The 17,066-nt window shown below is 46.8% G+C and overlaps 1 protein-coding gene across 5 annotated transcripts in view; it reads left to right on the forward strand.

The window, feature by feature from the left end:
* The window catches only part of LARP4B (La ribonucleoprotein 4B), an 88,297-nt gene extending 71,451 nt beyond the window's left edge, over positions 1-16,846 (forward strand). For 3 of the 5 annotated variants that reach the window (XM_049705671.1, XM_049705670.1, XM_049705672.1), the window contains 9 exons: positions 279-332; positions 415-624; positions 4,484-4,590; positions 5,140-5,391; positions 6,776-6,821; positions 9,445-9,609; positions 11,928-12,046; positions 12,150-12,258; positions 13,358-16,846. In XM_049705671.1, the coding sequence (XP_049561628.1) occupies positions 279-332; positions 415-624; positions 4,484-4,590; positions 5,140-5,391; positions 6,776-6,821; positions 9,445-9,609; positions 11,928-12,046; positions 12,150-12,258; positions 13,358-13,630 (1,335 nt within the window). In that variant the 3' untranslated portion in view covers positions 13,631-16,846. Of the gene's footprint in view, positions 1-278; positions 333-414; positions 625-4,483; positions 4,591-5,139; positions 5,392-6,775; positions 6,939-9,444; positions 9,610-11,927; positions 12,047-12,149; positions 12,259-13,357 lie in introns of those variants that run through there. The other 2 variants (XR_007475413.1, XM_049705673.1) reach the window with 2 other exon arrangements.
* The last annotated feature ends 220 nt before the right edge of the window (positions 16,847-17,066 follow it).

Raw genomic sequence — 17,066 nt, forward strand, 5'->3', positions numbered from 1 at the left:
CAAATACTGTTCATAAGAACTTTTTTCCTTTTTTTCTTTTTTATTGACGTATAGTCAATTTACAGTATTACATTAATGAGAATTTTGGATAGGGGCTCCATAGCTCTTATCAGGATCTTTTAAGGAATCTGTGACCCAAAAAGGTTAAGAATCACTGTGCTAGGTCCTATCCACCATATTTTAACTATATAATTGCTTATTTGAGGTGCTGAATTAATTATAGGTTCATCTTATTTATAAAATTAACACAATGGTGTTATGAATGATTTTGTCTTCAGGCTTACAAATATCTGCGAGAAGAAGTCAAAACTTTTCAAGGAAAACCAATTAAGGTAAGCAAGATCATTGGTTATACTTTATCTGCAAACCAGTGTCCTTAAGTGTTCTAAGAGAAACTTACATGTTTTCAAACAGGCACGGATAAAAGCGAAGGCAATAGCTATAAACACATTTTTGCCAAAGAATGGCTTTAGACCTCTGGACATGAGCCTCTACACACAGCAGCGCTACACCGCATCGTTTTACTTACCTCCAGTCTACAGCCCCCAGCAGCAGTTTCCTCTCTACAGCCTGATCGCCCCCCAGACATGGTCAGCGACACATAGCTATCTTGATCCGCCCTTGGTGAGTCCTGGCTTCACTGGAGCTTCTATGGCAGACAACCCTGTGGCAGACACTGGGTGCTTTAGAGAATAAGATCTTCCTCTAACCGGGGAAACCAGTAAGGATGCCGTTTGCCATAGTAAAACAGGCCTTCAAGTTCTCTGGTGGATTTTCAGTTTAATTGAGAGATAAATATGGAACTGTGTAAATTTTTAAAAACCTTTCCAATAATGAGATCCCGATCCTTTGCCTGGTTTGCCTCCCCTCCTGTCTAGCATTTCCTTTCCTAAGCTGTGTAATCCCTAGAAAAACACAAAATGTGATTACGAGTTGTAGGCTAGCCGGGGTCCTTCTGAGCACAGAGGGGAACCCAACGGGACATGGTTTGAAGGAGAAAAGGGTGTTTAATAGGCTTCTAACAATCCAGGACAAGTGGAAGACATATAGACAGGCCTCGTTTTATTGCGCTTTGCAGGTACTCCGTTTTTTTGGTTTTCTTTTTTTTACAAATTGCAGGTTTTGGCAACCCTGCATTGAGCAAGTCTTTTGGTGCCATTTTTCCAACAGTGCTCACTTTGTGCCTCTGTGTCACATTTGGTAATTCTCACAGTATTTCAAACTTTTTCATTATAATTATATTTGTCATGGTAATCTGTCATCAGTGATCTTAGACTCACTGAAGGCTCAGAGGATGATTAGCAGTTTTTAGCAATAAAGTATTTTTTCATTAAGGTGTGTACATTGTTTTTGTAAGGTATAATACTTTTGTACACTTAGACAATAGGATAGTGTAAACATAATTTTCATGCTCACTGGGAAACCAAAAAATTTGTGTGACTTGCTTTATTGTGACATTTGCTTTATTGCTGGAACTGAACCCATGGTATCTCTGAGGTCTGCCTGTACTGTCTTATAAGCTTTATTTCTCACACCAGCCCTACAGCTGGCTGGAGTGATTAATTTTTACAGATTTTGGCCTGTTTAAGGCCTGTGGTTAGACTCGATAGATGTGTAATGGATCCATCACTTTTCTCCAGCTGTGCTGCTCTAGATGTTAGCGTGATTGGCGGGCCATGTCTGGCGATTGCAGGAGTCTGATGGAGCGGGATGTGAGAATCAGGGCTGCTCTGCGGAGGGTGGGCCATGGGGAGAGTTGTGGTCAAAGAGCAGGAACTGAGTAACCCTGAAGGTATGGCTGTGGCCAAGTCTGGGGATAGTCGGGACCACTGATGGTGAGAGGGCAGGCGTGGGGGAGGGAGCATTGGTGCACCTGGGTACCTGGTGCCTGTTTTGCACAGAATGTCAAGATGCGTGTCCAGGAAAGGCACATGTCGGACAGGCGACAGTTGTGTGAATCTCTGAGTATTTCTGAGCTAAAGCAGAGGCTGAAGCAGTGACTGGGAGGGGAGGTTGGTAAGGTCTGTCAGGGCCAGACTGTCCAGGCCTTGAGTGTGTCCTGAGGCATGAGGGCCGGGAGGATGGATGGGGATGAGGGACAGCCCTCAGGAGCCCAGGGCCAGCGTGGGACGAGAGCAGTGAGCACACAAGGTAGCGCTCCGTCTCTGTTGAGTGAATCCTTATGGTAAGAAAACACACTGCTGTTTTGAAATCCTCACCGCGTTCCGTGGAAGTGTACCGAGAGCCATACAGTTAATGTATCGTGAGCAAGGAAATCTTCAAGGGGAATAGCATCCGTCAATTCTTGGTTGAATGATTCCTCCAAAGGAGTCTCACTGCTGTGCTTGTTTTTCTAATCTCTCTTAATCGTATTTGTCCCTGTCCCAAGTGGGGGCCCTCGCTTCCTGGGTGGTAGTCTGGCCGTGCAGCTGGTTCCTTTGATCTGGCTGGGCCACGTGAGGCCCGTTGTAAAACAGACTGCGTCATTTTGAGCAGAAGTGACAAGATGAGGCCTGTTAATTCTCAGCAAGTTGTGTTAAATTACTGCGTTAGCAACCAATTTATTTTTAAACTCTTGAGAAAAATTACTTAAATACCAGGGTTTTATATGTAAAATTACAGGTATGAAATGATTCGTCTCAATTGTTCTTATCATGATTTACAATCTTCAAACTCTGGTTCTGGTGTGATAGATGTATTTCTGAATATATGGTAGTTCCTCAGAAGAGCTTTGGAGATCTTAACACAGTTTTTTGGAGGTTTTTTCTTGTTGCTTTTTAATTTATTTTTGGCTGCGTTGGGTCTTCATTGCTGCACGCGGGCTTTCCCTAGTTGTGGCGAGCAGGGGCTACTCTTCATTGCTGTGTGCAGGCTTCTCATTCTGGTGGCTTCTCTTGTTACTGAGCACAGGCTCTAGGTGCATGGGCTTCAGTAGTTGCGGCTCACGGGCTTAGTTACTCCGCGGCATGTGGGATCTTCCCGGACCAGGGATCAAACCCGTGTCCCCTGCATTGGCAGGCAGATTCTTAAGCACTGTGCCACCAGGGAAGTCCCTAACACGGTTTTTTTAAAAATAAATTTATTTATTTACGTATTTATTTATTAATTTTTGGCTGCATTGGGTCTTCGTTGCTGTGCTCGGGCTTTCTCTAGTTGCAGCGAGCGGGAGCTACTCTTCGTTGCAGTGCTCAGGCTTCTCATTGTGGTGGCTTCTCTTGTTGCGGAGCACAGGCTCTAGGCGTGCAAGCTTCAGTAATTGTGCCACGCAGGCTCAGTGGTTGTGGCTTGTGGGCTCTGGAGCACAGACTCAGTAGTTGTGGTACGCAGGCTTAGTTGCTCTGTGGCATGTGAGATCTTCCTGGACCAGGGCTCAAACCTTTGTCCCCTGCATTGGCAGGTGGATTCTTAACGACTGCACCACCAGGGAAGTCCCCTAACACAGTTTTAACTGCATCTTTCTCCCTCAGCATTTCCCTTTTATTGCTTTCATTTTCTTTTTCAAAATTTGGAATGATTTGTTTTGGTCTTAAGCTGTTTTTAATCATCCTATTACAGCTTTTGGTTAGCTCTAGTTAAGAGGAATTGCCGGCTTTTTGTCTTTTCCTTTTCCCCAAACGAGGAGTGGCCTATTTGTATCTCTCAATTTAGTGAAAACGTGAGGTCGGAACTGGATGGCACCAAGGAGTTAAATGCCTTTCAATCCATCAGGGAATGTTGTTTATACAGAAATTGTGTGAAACCACATGTTCAGAATCCAGAAAACAGGAGTGATCGCTCTTTTCATGATTTTTAAAAACTATTTCAACACTAAGTTCTATCTTATTTTTGTTGTGACTAGATTTTTTAGTAGTTGGCTGATATTTAAAATTCTGTACTTAATTTTTTTAATGTTTTAAGATTATGTTTAGGATTGTATCTTTTAAGGGCACTGTGACCCTGTTTAATTTTCTTCTGACATATATGTCAGTATATGTTTATGAAGTATATCGCCATAAATTGTGACTTGGGACATAATTGTTAATGACCTGAAAATATCGTGATACTCAGCAAGACTTGCATGCAGGTGAGGCTAAAAGGGCATTCTCAAAGGCAGTGATTGTGAAATAGATCCCTAAATGCCCCCAAGATTGAGAGCTTTGATGGATTTTATTAAAGTCATCAGGAATGAAGAGTTGTTGACTTGATGTCGGCACATCGTGGGTGTCAGTCCGGGCACCGGGCTGAGAGTGTGGGATCACGTGCTCAGCCTGTGCTCAGCACCGGGCGAGGCGGGGTGGGGGCAGACGCTTCCCTCCACACGTGTGAGGCGGCTTCCTCGTGGGGCTGTTGTGAGGTCTCGGCCCCAGCCTGGATCAAGAAGTCTTGGCCATTAGCAGTAGTCCTACCCAGTGCTCTTCTCCACGGCGAGCACTCCAAGTATGACATGGAACGTCAGCGACCAGTGTTAACCAGCCTGAAGTCTGTTTGTTTTTAATGAATCTAGGTAACGCCATTTCCAAATACTGGATTTATAAATGGGTTCACGTCTCCAACCTTCAAACCTGCAGCATCTCCTCTGACTTCACTCAGACAATACCCTCCAAGGAGCAGGCAAGTCCCGTGAGGGGTTGAAAGGCTGCAATTTCCCCAGGGTTTGTAACAAGAGGTCACTGCCACATTGTATATTTTCAAAGCAAAGCAAAAGCAAATGTGTTAAACCTCCGTCATTCTCACCATTTGGGTGAGTCACACTAAGTGAAGAGGCTGTTCTGTGCTGGCTAATGGTAGATTTGACCACCAGTAATGTCCACCAGGAGTAAAACGACTCAAGGCGTGGAATTCCATTCTGTGAGCATTAAACCCTGAAATGCGTGTTGCAACGCCTACGTAGAGGGTAGACTCGTGAGACAAAGGCTTCTGGGACAGCTTGCATCTGCATGCGCCTGCTTTTAATTTAGACCTGGGCTACAGCCCAGCAGAACGTCCATACTGCATTTAGATTTGCATTATCAGACATATTGTGAACTAACTAAGTAACATTTTTAATATTTTTCCTAAAAAGAAAGCACATTTTAGCTTAGCCATTTCTGCATTAGCACGCTTTTTTCATAATGCCATGATCATTTTAGAACTGAGCGTATACAAACATTTTATTTACAGGAATCCTAGTAAATCTCATCTGCGCCATGCCATTCCCAGTGCAGAGAGAGGGCCCGGGCTGTTAGAAAGTCCTTCGATATTTAACTTCACTGCGGACCGGTTGATGAACGGTGTGCGGAGCCCACAAACGAGGCAGACGGGTCAGCCTCGAGCTCGGCTACAGAACCCTCCAGTCTACGCCAAGAGAGACGCGGGGCCCGGGCGGGTGGAACAGAGCAGCCTCGAGTCCTCTCCGGGCTTAGGTAGAGGGAGGTGAGTGTTTACAGTTTCATTTGGACAGGTACTGTGTACTTAGAAACTATTCGTAGTGTCAGATTCCATTAATTCAGATGTGTTTTATAATCATTATTTTCAAGTCCATCACAGAAAATCAAATGGAAGGCTGTAACCATCCAAGGTTTTATATAATTACTCAGGGGTGTTACTTTTAGAGCAGAGACTTGACCAGTTCCATCTTTGTGGTAACAGGACACTGTTCAGTGGGAACTGAGGGTGGGCCAGGCTGCCTTGGGTCACAGTCATTATGTGTGGAGAGCTGAACGGACAGCCCGCCCCCGCGCCCCCCCCCCCCCGGCGGCATGTCAGGAAGGACGTGTGCTCCAGCACACATCTAGCGTATCTAGCGTGGGCTCAGCCTCCATAAGCTTTTCCTGTTGTAAACCCACTTTGAAACCTATAAGTAAAGACTACTTTTCTGAGTATTATGTACGGAGGACGTGGTCTGCCTCCAGGAGCTCCTTCTGGCGGGGGGTGTGTGCTCCCGGTGCTGTGGGAGCGGGAGGGACCCCAGGCGGCTCCGTCTTCGCAGTCAGGCCTTGCTGGGCCCATCAGGGGTGGAATTGGTCAAGATTATTTCTAAATTCCTTTTCAACTTACATAATACGGGCCCTTAGGGAGTCTTTGCGTTCAGCTGAAATGACAAAGGGTAAATAAATAAAAATGAAATTATAAATGGGAATTAATGTGTGAACTGTTAGGCCACGGAAGCCCGTCCGGGCAGTGAAGTGTCTTGGTGCCTTTGGGCCTGCCGTGACATCCACTCAGTAGGTGGGGTTGTTGCTGCGGTTTAAGCTGCTGTGCAGGGAACGGCGCCAATGCTGGCGGGTCAGACTCTGGATGTTGGAAATGTGCCTCAGGAACTGTGGAGTGGAAGGCTGGCAGATGGGGAGAGGAAGTGCTTGGAGCTCAGAAACCCCATGTGGTTCACTGGAGTGAGGGCCAGGGGTGCAGGAGTGGACTAGGCTACTTGGGAGCTTTTCCTTTTGATGATAAATTGGATAGATTGTCATTACCATTTTTTATCAATTCACCTTTATAGCTCAGTGTCACACTTTACATATCTTGCCACTCCAACTGAATGGATATTCAGATGTTCATATCATAACAAAAATTCTAAATGGGAAAATTCCTTCAATAAATATTTTCTTTTATTTACCTATCTAGACCTCAATTTTACTTCTTTACTATAAATTTTTTTTTGTTTTGCTTACACTTCTTAAGGTTGGGATTTTAAAATCAAAAGTCATCTATAAAAGATTACAAAGTCATGAAGACTGAATGTGTCTGCACATACTGTGCTCAGTGAAATTGTTTCAAATGGGAAAAGTTAACAGTCTTCTGCTTTCCTCTCCTCTAGGAAAAATTCCTTTGGTTACCGGAAGAAACGGGAGGAGAAGTTCACAGTGAGTACATCAGGCCTGTGCCACTTTCACAAGATGCTTAAACCTAGCTTACACTAAACAAACCTGAGATTTAATTAAGATGTGAGAAAGAGCTTTTCAAAAGAGATTTTCTCGTAATGTGGTGTCCGCTAGGTGATAATAGACCTTTTTTTGATGCTCTAAAGAGGAGGTGGTGGTGGCTGGTTTCCTGAGGAACTGCTGGCACCTGCGTGTCCTATGCGGCACATAGGTGCACCCAGGAGTGCATCATGCACATATGTGGTCTGTTTACACTTGTCCAGATGAGTGCTTTCTGTGTGGGTGACCAGGTAGTGTACTTTGAAATCACCGGAATCACGAGTTTGGGCAAGCAGAATAAACTTCTCTCACGTAGGAATTAGCTCATCAGTATTTTTCATTCAAAATATTTTACTCTGTATCCACTGTGTAGAAAGCATTGTTGATTTTTGCTGCATGTAACTTAGGGTCAGGACAAACCCAAAATAAGTGATGGGTTTATGTGAGTGGTAAGTACAGGAGACGTGGTTGTGTCTGCTTAGGGTGATTGACCAGCTCCCCCTCTGGGTGGTGCTCTGCAGGGGAGAGCATGGGCGGTGTGCATGTAGACGTGGGCTCTCGTAGAGCTCCACATTCAGGGCCTGGAAAAGGCCTTGAGACAGTTCTTGGTCTGGACCCCAAGCCATTGAGTGTGTACATTCTCATTACTGTATTTGCCTAGAACTTAGAAAGTGCAAATTGGTAGTAAATGAACACCCTAATTTTACCATGTTGGTCAGTTCAGTCTAGTTTTTGGTGACCCTGTGGTAAGGCAGTTTATATCGGTTGGTTCCAGTTGGAATGCATGAATTCCTGTTACATTTGGACTAACAAGACAGGCATCTGACTATCTCTTCAGGTACTAGTTACCCTGCAGGAATCATTGCCCCTGGTCACTGCATTACCTGCAAAGGTGAAATGTTTTTCTATTGCCATTTCCATTTCATTCTGTTTTGTGTTCCTGATCTGCGTGTTCATACCTGGAACCACTCAGATGCCCACACATGTGGCTCAGGTGTGTGTACTCGACAGTGAGCCCATTGCTGCACTGGGTGTTCTGAACACCTGAGAAGCTTGGGGGCAGGTTGCAGATGTGTGAGCAGGTGGCCTGGCCACGCCCTCGGGACCAGGGGTTGACATTCATGCCTTGCCTTAAGCCATTCAGACCCTAAAAACATTAAACATTGCCTCTTTTCTTCCTGAAAGTTGATACTTAGTCAATTTTTTCTCAGGTCTTTCTTCCTAGAAACGCTCATCTTCTGAAAAGCTGGGTTCACCTCAGAAACATGCAGATGTTTAAAATAAAGCCTCTAAAAATTGCTTTGAGATGAGCATAACCTAGAGCATGCTGAACTACAGGGCACGCTGTAGCCACACGGTTACCCGTGCAGCCTGGTTCAGAGGGCACACACGCGAGCAAGGTAGGCAGCCCTCAGACACCTACGCCAAGGAGGAGACATGCAGCAGGAGGCCCAAAGGAGAGGTGGGCTGTGCTCAGCATGGATCCGATTTCATCCTTAACCTGCTCTCACTTGAGCTGTAACAGATCTTCTGTAGATTTTACTTCTGTAGGGATAATCTTCCAGTTGGTATAAGTTTCTGGGAAATCTTGGCCTTTCAAGTTAAGTGAGCCCCACGAGATCATTGCTTCCAGTCCAAGTAGCCCACCATTCAACTAAAAATGCCTGTGTTCTACCTAATACAAACTCATTTCCCCGTTCTGTTTCTTGTCTGTTTCAGCCAAGGAACTGGATGTTACAGAATGACTCCTACCTAGCAGGTTGACTAAGAGTGTTTCAATAAAAGTATATCACTGCCTTTCTTCTGAGACTCCTGCCTTTCTCTTTGGCATATAAGTTTTACTTGGGTATTATTTTGCTGAGTTCACTTACTTTCTTGAAGTCAGGGAATGTGATAACAGTCTCATATTAAATACCATGCTTTTACATACTGATCTAAAAATATAAGGTGTTTTAGTAAGTTAATTTTCAGGTAACTGAAGCCCCCTCCCTTTTAAAAATATAAGGAGTTTCAGTAAGTTAATTTTCAGATAACTGCAGCTCCCTCCCTTTTTTGTTAAACTTTTTTTAATGGAAATCTTTGTGAAATTTTTTACATAAGTTGTACAGAGTTGAGAGAGTGGCTTTTGTTTTCTTTTACTTTCTCTTTTATGACTTAGATCACAGACTCTGCTGCGATAACACAAAACTTGTCTGGAGGTGAATAAGTTTAATGTCGAGACTTAGGCTCTTGTGCATCTGTCACTTTGCTGTGCCCCACTGGTCTCTGTCGGCTGCCGGGGGTCTGGGTGTCGTACACACACAGCTCTTACCGGCGTGTTTGACCGTGGCCGGGAGCAGCCCTGAGGTTTCGTCTTTTCAGCTCTGCTCTCATGGTCGAAGTTGCCTGACAGATGACCTTTGATAGGTGACCAAGTCGGCGGGGTTGGATTGGCCATCCGTTTCTCCAGACAGGTGTGGACCTTCGAAGACTAGGGAGCGAGTGTTTGCATCGCTCACCTGCGGTATTTCTGAGCCCCTCCTACCCAGCCGCCCCAGGGCGACTCCACGGTGTTCTTCTCTTTCAGAGGAGTCAGACTCAGTCTCCAACACCGCCCAGGCCGCCCTCCCCGAGCTTTGAATTAGGCCTCTCCAGCTTCCCCCCACTGCCTGGGGCGGCGGGGCATTTGAAGACGGAGGACTTGTTTGAGAACAGGCTGTCTGGCTTGCTCACAGGATCGTCCAAAGAAAGGGTAAGCTATCCCAAGCCTGATGCTCACTCACCGCTGGCGTCCCGCTCTTTACATGTGTGCTTTTTTCACATGCGGAAGAGGTTTATGAGGATAAGTGATTGCAGAGGCCACATAGGTTTTGAGCGGTAGGGTCAGAGGTGGAGCCCTGCACTGGTGTACTGTACAGACACTCACTCACCCAGAAACTCAGGTTGCATTTTTATTCTTGCTATTCACGATTTGCTTTTATTTTACAAGTCAGCAGAATAAAAAAGAAAAATCTGAATTATACCAGAAGTAACACGTTTTTAATAATCTACATGAATAACCAGAAGTCCAGGGCAACTTTACTGTAATACGGGTGGCTGTCGGCGAGCTCTGTGGTATTCATGCCTCTGCAGCGATTACATCCCGGGAATCAGCAAGTGCTGCAAGAGCCCGGGGGCTCCCCGTGGCCCTGCTGCAGTCGACAAGCAGACCAGGGCAGAGGTGGCCAGAATGCCTCATCCAGCGCCTGCTGAGTTCTCAGCCTGGCGCTCCACCACAGCCACCCACCATGTCTTTCTCCAGTGGGAACCCACCCACCAGCACCCTGTACTGCCCGAAGACCTAAGGAGTCAGAACCCCTGGCCTCTGGGTTGGGGAAGGCACTGCCCTGCAGACCGTGTCCAGACCGTCTACACCTGCAGAGCCCCCACAGGGGTGGGGTCGCCTCTCAGTACCAGGCGGAGTCATGGTGGGATTTATAAAGCCAGGTCTTTAGTTGTCTTCATACTAGTGTGTGGTTACTGCTCCCATTTTTAGCCTTCAAGGTTGAGAGGATTCCAAGACCCTGTATTTTGGAGAGAGAAGCACTTATTAAATGTGACATGTCTTGTGCGTTATTGTCAGTCTTAAATTCTGAGTTATCAGTGCCCCATGGAATGATGTTAGAGACCCTGAGTCCTGGCTTCACCCTGACCTTACTCCCCTTGGGGATGGGCAGGGGAAGAGAACAAGCAGGCCTCCACCCCATTTCAAAAACAGTATTTTGTTGTTGGTTTTTTTTTTAATTTTTACTGTTTTTACATTGTGAGTTTGTGTAAAATTTATTTTGAAGAGAGAATTGCTCCTCTTTTTTTTTTTTTTTTTTTTTTGCGGTATGCGGGCCTCTCACCGTTGTGGCCTCTCCCGTTGAGGAGCACAGGCTCCGGACGCGCAGGCTCAGCGGCCGTGGCTCACACGGGCCCAGGCGCTCCGCGGCATGTGGGAGCTTCCCAGACTGGGGCACGAACCCGTGTCCCCTGCATCGGCAGCTGGACTCTCAACCACTGCGCCACCAGGGAAGCCCGAGAATTGCTACTTTTAAGAAGCCTGAGCCCAATTCTAGGTGGAAGAGACTGTGTCCCTGCTTCTTGGTGAAGTGCTCGGCGGCTCTGCGGGGCCCTGGGAGGCCTCCGACGGGAGGGGGCGGTCTCGGGCGTGCTCTGGACGTGAGGGAGCTTTTACAAGAAGGAGGCGTTTTCCATGCCTGTGTTTCCACCAGCCTTGAGCACAAAATCATGAGAGGTGGTGGTTCTCAGGGGCCCCATGTCTCCATCACCACCACCCTCGCCCCATGGTGGGGGGCAGTGCTATTCCCTCCATCTCACTCCCTCCAGAACCTCTCACTTCTGAACTTTTTATCTGCTTTGAAAAGTGAGATTTTGAGAAAACGCTTGTTTGCAGTTAGTCTCCCTTCCAGTTCTTTATTTGCTCTGCTGCCTTTTTTTTTTGTTAATTAACAGAAGGCTACATGTGTGAGTGGTTACTGCTCATGGGGCTGGCATTCTCCAGGTGTTTGCCTTAAACAGACTAAGCCTCAGTTTCGTTCCCTGTTAAATCAGGAGAGTTAACACACTGCTTTCAGGTGGGAACTGATGTCAGCACCTGCACCCCTCAAGGCACTCAGGTTTATTGGGATGGAGCTGTAACCTTGTTGGTTTTCCCTGTAAAAACGGGTGAGCCGTACTGGATTGTGCTGGGGACTCTACATTCACAGATCACGTGCCAGGCGGTGCTGGGCACTGGGGTGTCAGATGGGTGGAGGTTTCAGTACCTGTTCAGGTGGGAAAGCAGGCTTGCAGGCAATCGTGCTCATGCACAGAGGGAGGCCTCAGATCGGTGAGACGTCTGCCAAGAGGAAGGGGAGACCGGGGGCTGCTTCCTGGCCACAGTGTGTCCAGTTGTACTCCGGGCTGGCCCACCCGTGCTCCCGGGAGGACGGCGAAGCCGGTACCATTGTTGTGTGTTTAAGATCATTGAGAAAGATCTGACGGACGTGCTTCTGTGCAGTGATAAACTGTTTTTGATGGTTTCAGAGCCTGAACGCAGACGCAAGCACGAACACTCTCCCCGCGGTGCCCCCCCGAGAGCCCTCAGTGCCCTGTGCCGTGTCCACAGCCTGCGAGCGTGCCCCCTCCCCTGCTCACCCGCCCGAGTAAGTCCACCTGCACCTGATGCCCGTGCCCCGTGCTGTGCTCACTGTGGGGCTGCCCGTGGGGCCCGGATGTTCACGTGTCTGCCTGGTGGCGTCTTTCCAGGGATCCCAAGGTGGTGGAGAAGCAGAAGGAAACCCCGAGTGTGGACAGACCTCCTCCCACCCTGAGCACGACTGCAAGTAAATCGGTGCAGGTGGACGGCGCCGTCTCGGTATGTCGGGGGCAAGGATGTGGAGGGGCTCCCTGGAGCGGTGGCCGCCTGTGTGCACACTGAGCTCGCTTTCTGTGCAGGGTACCCTGGGCATTTGCTAATGATTGTAACTAACCGATCTGGCTGTTCGTTGTCCCTGCAGCCATGGGTCATCTTGTTCAGGGTCAGTAGAGTGAGGCTGTCGCCCGAGGAGCCACAGCTTCCAGTTCCTGTGCCCCTAGGACTTAGGGTGGTCCAAGGGCGGATCAGAGGGACGCCCACCTCCCACCCCGCCCGGGTCCACACAGGCCTACCGCCAGCTCCTCTTCCTCTCTCCTCCCCTGGGTGCTCAGTCCAGCTTTTTAAATTCTGATTTGTGTTGTCCCTAGTTTGATCTTGGGTGGGCCTTTATCGTTTAGATTTGGGAGTTAAACCCTTTATTGTCTGCTAGGTTGAATCTTTAAAGAAAACTTTTTTATAGGTTAAAATTATTTTTTTTAAATTATTTTTAAGTTACAAATGGTTGATGGAGGTGACAGACTTCTAAATGTTCTCATCTGTCATTTAGCCTTCATGCTTCCACTTACCTGAAAACCCTACTTTTTTGTTGTTGTTACCTCTGACTTTCCTGCAACCACACCTCCAGCCCTCTGTAGTTTGCAGTGTGTACAAATGCTTTGCAGAGACAGCTGTTGAAGGTCACCCATAAGTGACAGCCGGACCTCTTCCTGGGTCCAGGAGACCTGCTCTGTGCCGAGGCAGATTGTCTGGCAGGGAGAGCAGATGCTGCTTCTGTGTTTTTCTAGGGTGTCTGCTGTCTGCCGCCTTTCAGGCTCGTATGTGGCTCAGAAGTGATTACAGGCCAGAGGCTGGAAAGAGTTCAGTCGGCACTTTTCATCTCCATGCCTTTTCTAGTTTTAACCATTTTTACAATATATTTCTAGAGTATCTTGGAGGGAAAGTTGTGCTGCAGGGGAACCTCAGTTGTTAAAATGTAGGAATTCTTTATTTAAAATAATTTTGAATGTGGTTACAGTTGAAACCTTTTTTTACGTCTACCTCAAGTGAACCTTATTTTCGCATGTTGTCATATAATCCCAGAGCTGTGTCTGTTTCCCAGGAATTGCGAAAACCCAGCTACGCAGAGATTTGTCAGAGGACGAATAGAGAGCCACCATCTTCCCCATTGCAGCCCCAGAAAGAACAAAAGCCAAACACTGTTGGTTGTGGGAAGGAAGAAAAGAAGCTCGCGGAGAGAGAGCCCTCTGCCCCCAAGTCCAGCCCAGGACCACCCAAAGACCAGAGGAGACCGCCAGGCCGCCGGCCCTCTCCCCCAGCCTCGGGGCGGCGTCTGCACAGAGAACAGAGCCCCCCACCCAGGTCCCCTCAGTGAGCGCCGAGGTCTGGGAGGGCTTCAAGGAGCTGAGGTCGCCACAACTAAGCACTGTCCTGCTCGGGATGTGAGTGAGCCGCTGGTTAGGAGCTTGCAGTGTAGATGAGGCCTACAAGGTGCCTGCAAGTTATTTTTCTTCTATGAGTCGGATTTCCCCCCTCTTGAAAAAAATCTATTTTTCAGGATTTAATTAATATAAACCTTATTTTAGGTTGGTGCTTAACTGGAGGTGATGCATAAGTCTGATTTTTTTCAGGATAGAAAATGCATTTATCCTAACAAATTGATATTTTTTATTAAGCCTCCATGTGGCTATGAATGCAAGCTATATATATATATAGTGAGTTTTTCTAAATTAAGCGGAACTATGCTACTTCATTTTTTAAAATAACTGGTTAGCAAGTGTGTATCTCTGAGATGTCCAGACTGCCGGGTGAGGCTGAGGACCGTGGAATTGAGGGCATGAGGCGATGCTGTGGGTGTATCCTGGGGAAGGGACGGGGTCCAATGGCGCCACACGCTGGCCTGGGAGTTGTCCTTTCATTCAGAAGCCTAACAAGTGGTTCTAGCATTTTTTAAGTAGAGCCCATTTTTGGTCCACTGGGCAGAGTAACCCTGCAGAGCACCGAGAGTCCTGATGTCCTGCCAGCAAGTAACCAGCTCCTCACTCCAGTCTCAAGTGGCTGTTATGTAAGATAAACTCAAAGCACATTGTGAATAGAACTTAAATGGAACATAAACTTTGTTGCCCATTGTCATGTTACCACGAAATTGTACCCTGATGTTTTGCTCCCGAGAGCAGGTGGGGAGGACATGGAGCCCGGCTCCCTCGTCTGCCCCAGTCTGCCCCACCTTACCCCTCCTGGGGTGCCTTTCCGAACCTCTGCACACGGCACACAGATCGTGGGAGAAGGTGTTTGTGGTGCCCTCTGGTGTTGGAGGATCCAAGTTCCTCTCTCTTTACCTCCAAGACAGGGTCTGTGATCCCTTCTCTAAGTGCTGCTCTCCAAGAACACGCATGCACTAAAGCTAGCAGTTGATAATAAACATAAATTATTTTGTTTTAAAATGCCTAAATTTTTTCTTTAAGTATTCTAAGCAGCAGACATTAAAATAAGAATATTTCCTGCTAAATGTAACCATACAGTTTATTCCACAAAATGTTATTTAACAAGACTAAGGTTTTTTCTTTTTAAAAAAGAGATTATTTCCATCCAATATTTAAAGACTTGAATTTTATTTAAACTTGAAAATGACTTTGCCTTAACTTTTGTATATGACAGCTTAGAGTTCCTGAGACCGGCCTGTGTTGGCGTGAGTGGGGTCTGCTGTCACGGTGTTACTGGGTAAGCACTGTAGGAAGAGCGAGCAGTCATGTTTGTAATTTACCTGGAAGATCTTACACAGTTGATCTTTTTTCAGACTGTTGAAAAATCCTGTAAATGCAAATAGTCGATACTGTATTAAATATGTGCACTTGGGCGTGTGTGCTTTGCTTGTACAGTTGTAAATAATCAGAACATATTAAAAAGGTACCCTAAAGAGAAAAAGCTGATAAAAATTGATATATTATAAATGTTGCTATTGACCTGGATGTAGATAAACTCAGTGTTGTGGTTTGAGTATTATTTTAATTTGTTGAGGTTTTTTCTTTTTCTCTTATACTGGTGTGCTGAACTGATTCTGCCTCTTTGCTGCTGTGAAAGGGAGATGGAAAGTTTTACTAAAATGTTCGAATATTTTCATGCTCTTCTTAAACATATGTAAGTATGTACTAATCACAGCTAATGTTGAAAGGGTTTTTGAGGTATAATCTGGAAAGTGGAAACTGGCAGGGTCTTCAAGTGAAAGTAAAAAATAATCTACTTAAAATTACAAATAGCTAATAGGCATGATCTGCCTGCCAGAGGAAAACAAGCCCATCTCCTTCAGAGCAGCGTCTTTATTCAAATACCTAGACACCCACACAGCGCTCCTATTTGCAAATGCCTGTTAAAAGGAACAGGGGAATTAATTTCTTTGTAGTTTTGAAATTGCTGACTGAAAAAATCAGAAATAATTGACCTCTTACACCCAAACTAATGAGTACTGTAGAAAGAGCTGGAAAGGCCAGCTCTGAGCCCCCGGGATCCCATGACATGGCGGTCTCTGCTGGAGGAGGGAGCGATGCTGTCAGCACCATCCCCGAATCCCAAACCCTGTGCAGCCCAGACACTGGTTTTTAATAGTGGCAGATCCTTTCCCTGGAGGCAGGTGTGGGGGGCCAGCTGTGCTGTCCGCCCTTTGTGTGACCAGGGTGGAGCTGTGCGTGCAGCTGGGATGAAGGTGACTGTGACAGCAGCCGGGCCCAGCCAGGTGGCATGGCCGGCTGGGCACATGAGGCCTATGCTCCCGCAGCCGAGTTAAGACTTCACTCTGATGTGATTTTTATAGCATTTTTTTTAATTAAGCAAGGGCGATATGCCAAAGAGCTATATAATGTCCCCCAACCTCCACCTTTCTGATATTCCTGAGGTTTTCCACTCACAGAAAAGCACAGGGGGTGCACAGTGGGAAGCTGTGGCGCCAGCCCACGGGCAGCCCCGCCATGCACAGCTGGTGTCTGGCTTCGTCCGTGTAAAATATAACTCTTTCCTTTCCCCTGGCAGTACCTCAAGGTACAGAGTCAGAGACACAGCATCACAAATGGCATTTTAACTTGGACAATTGTGTGATGATACTTGTCATTTGGAGAGATAAGAATGAGAACCCAGCCCCGTTTCACCAGACATGAATTCAAGAAGAGTCGTTGATTTTTAAGAGTCCGTGTCATCATGTTTCTGATCAGGCCCTCTTGTAACTGCATCACTGGTTGTCACTAGTGGTGGCAAGAAACCTGTCAAGTTGCCACGTGGTCAGGGCCACCACGGTGCCGTGTGGAGGCCAGTCTGGGGCCTCGCGGGCCTCGGGGGCAGGTACAACCCGTGTCTGCATCTGCGTCCGCGGGGAGCGGCGGACAATCGGCCTGAAGGAGCGGCCACGGCACCAGCTCGCAGGAGGGCAGTGACGCGGACGCCTCGCCAGGGCTTTTGTTTCTGTTCTATTTCTTTTCATTAAGACTGGAATCAAGCTTATGTGTAAACTATTGGTAATTTAAGTTTCCTTTGTGTCATTCAGTGTAAAACTGTCTAATTTGAAAAAATGTAGGTTATGAAAAATAAAGATTTAGGCACTGTTTGGGTTTTCTTTTCATTTTTTTTTAATTAAAATTTTCTTCAAGAGTGCACCTTTTTAAAAAATAGTATTTTGTTTGAACCCATCTGTGTCGTGAGAATGAAATGCGGGTTCCGTCCACCCATGTTCGGATCGTAGCCCGAGTCGTCGCAGCAGGGGCACCATGCCCAGCAGCTCAGCTGTGGGCCTCCAGGGTTGGCCCTCAAGCCAGTGTTCGTGAGGG

The sequence above is a fragment of the Orcinus orca genome, chromosome 2 (assembly GCF_937001465.1).
Source record: "Orcinus orca chromosome 2, mOrcOrc1.1, whole genome shotgun sequence".
Taxonomy (NCBI): domain Eukaryota; kingdom Metazoa; phylum Chordata; class Mammalia; order Artiodactyla; family Delphinidae; genus Orcinus; species Orcinus orca.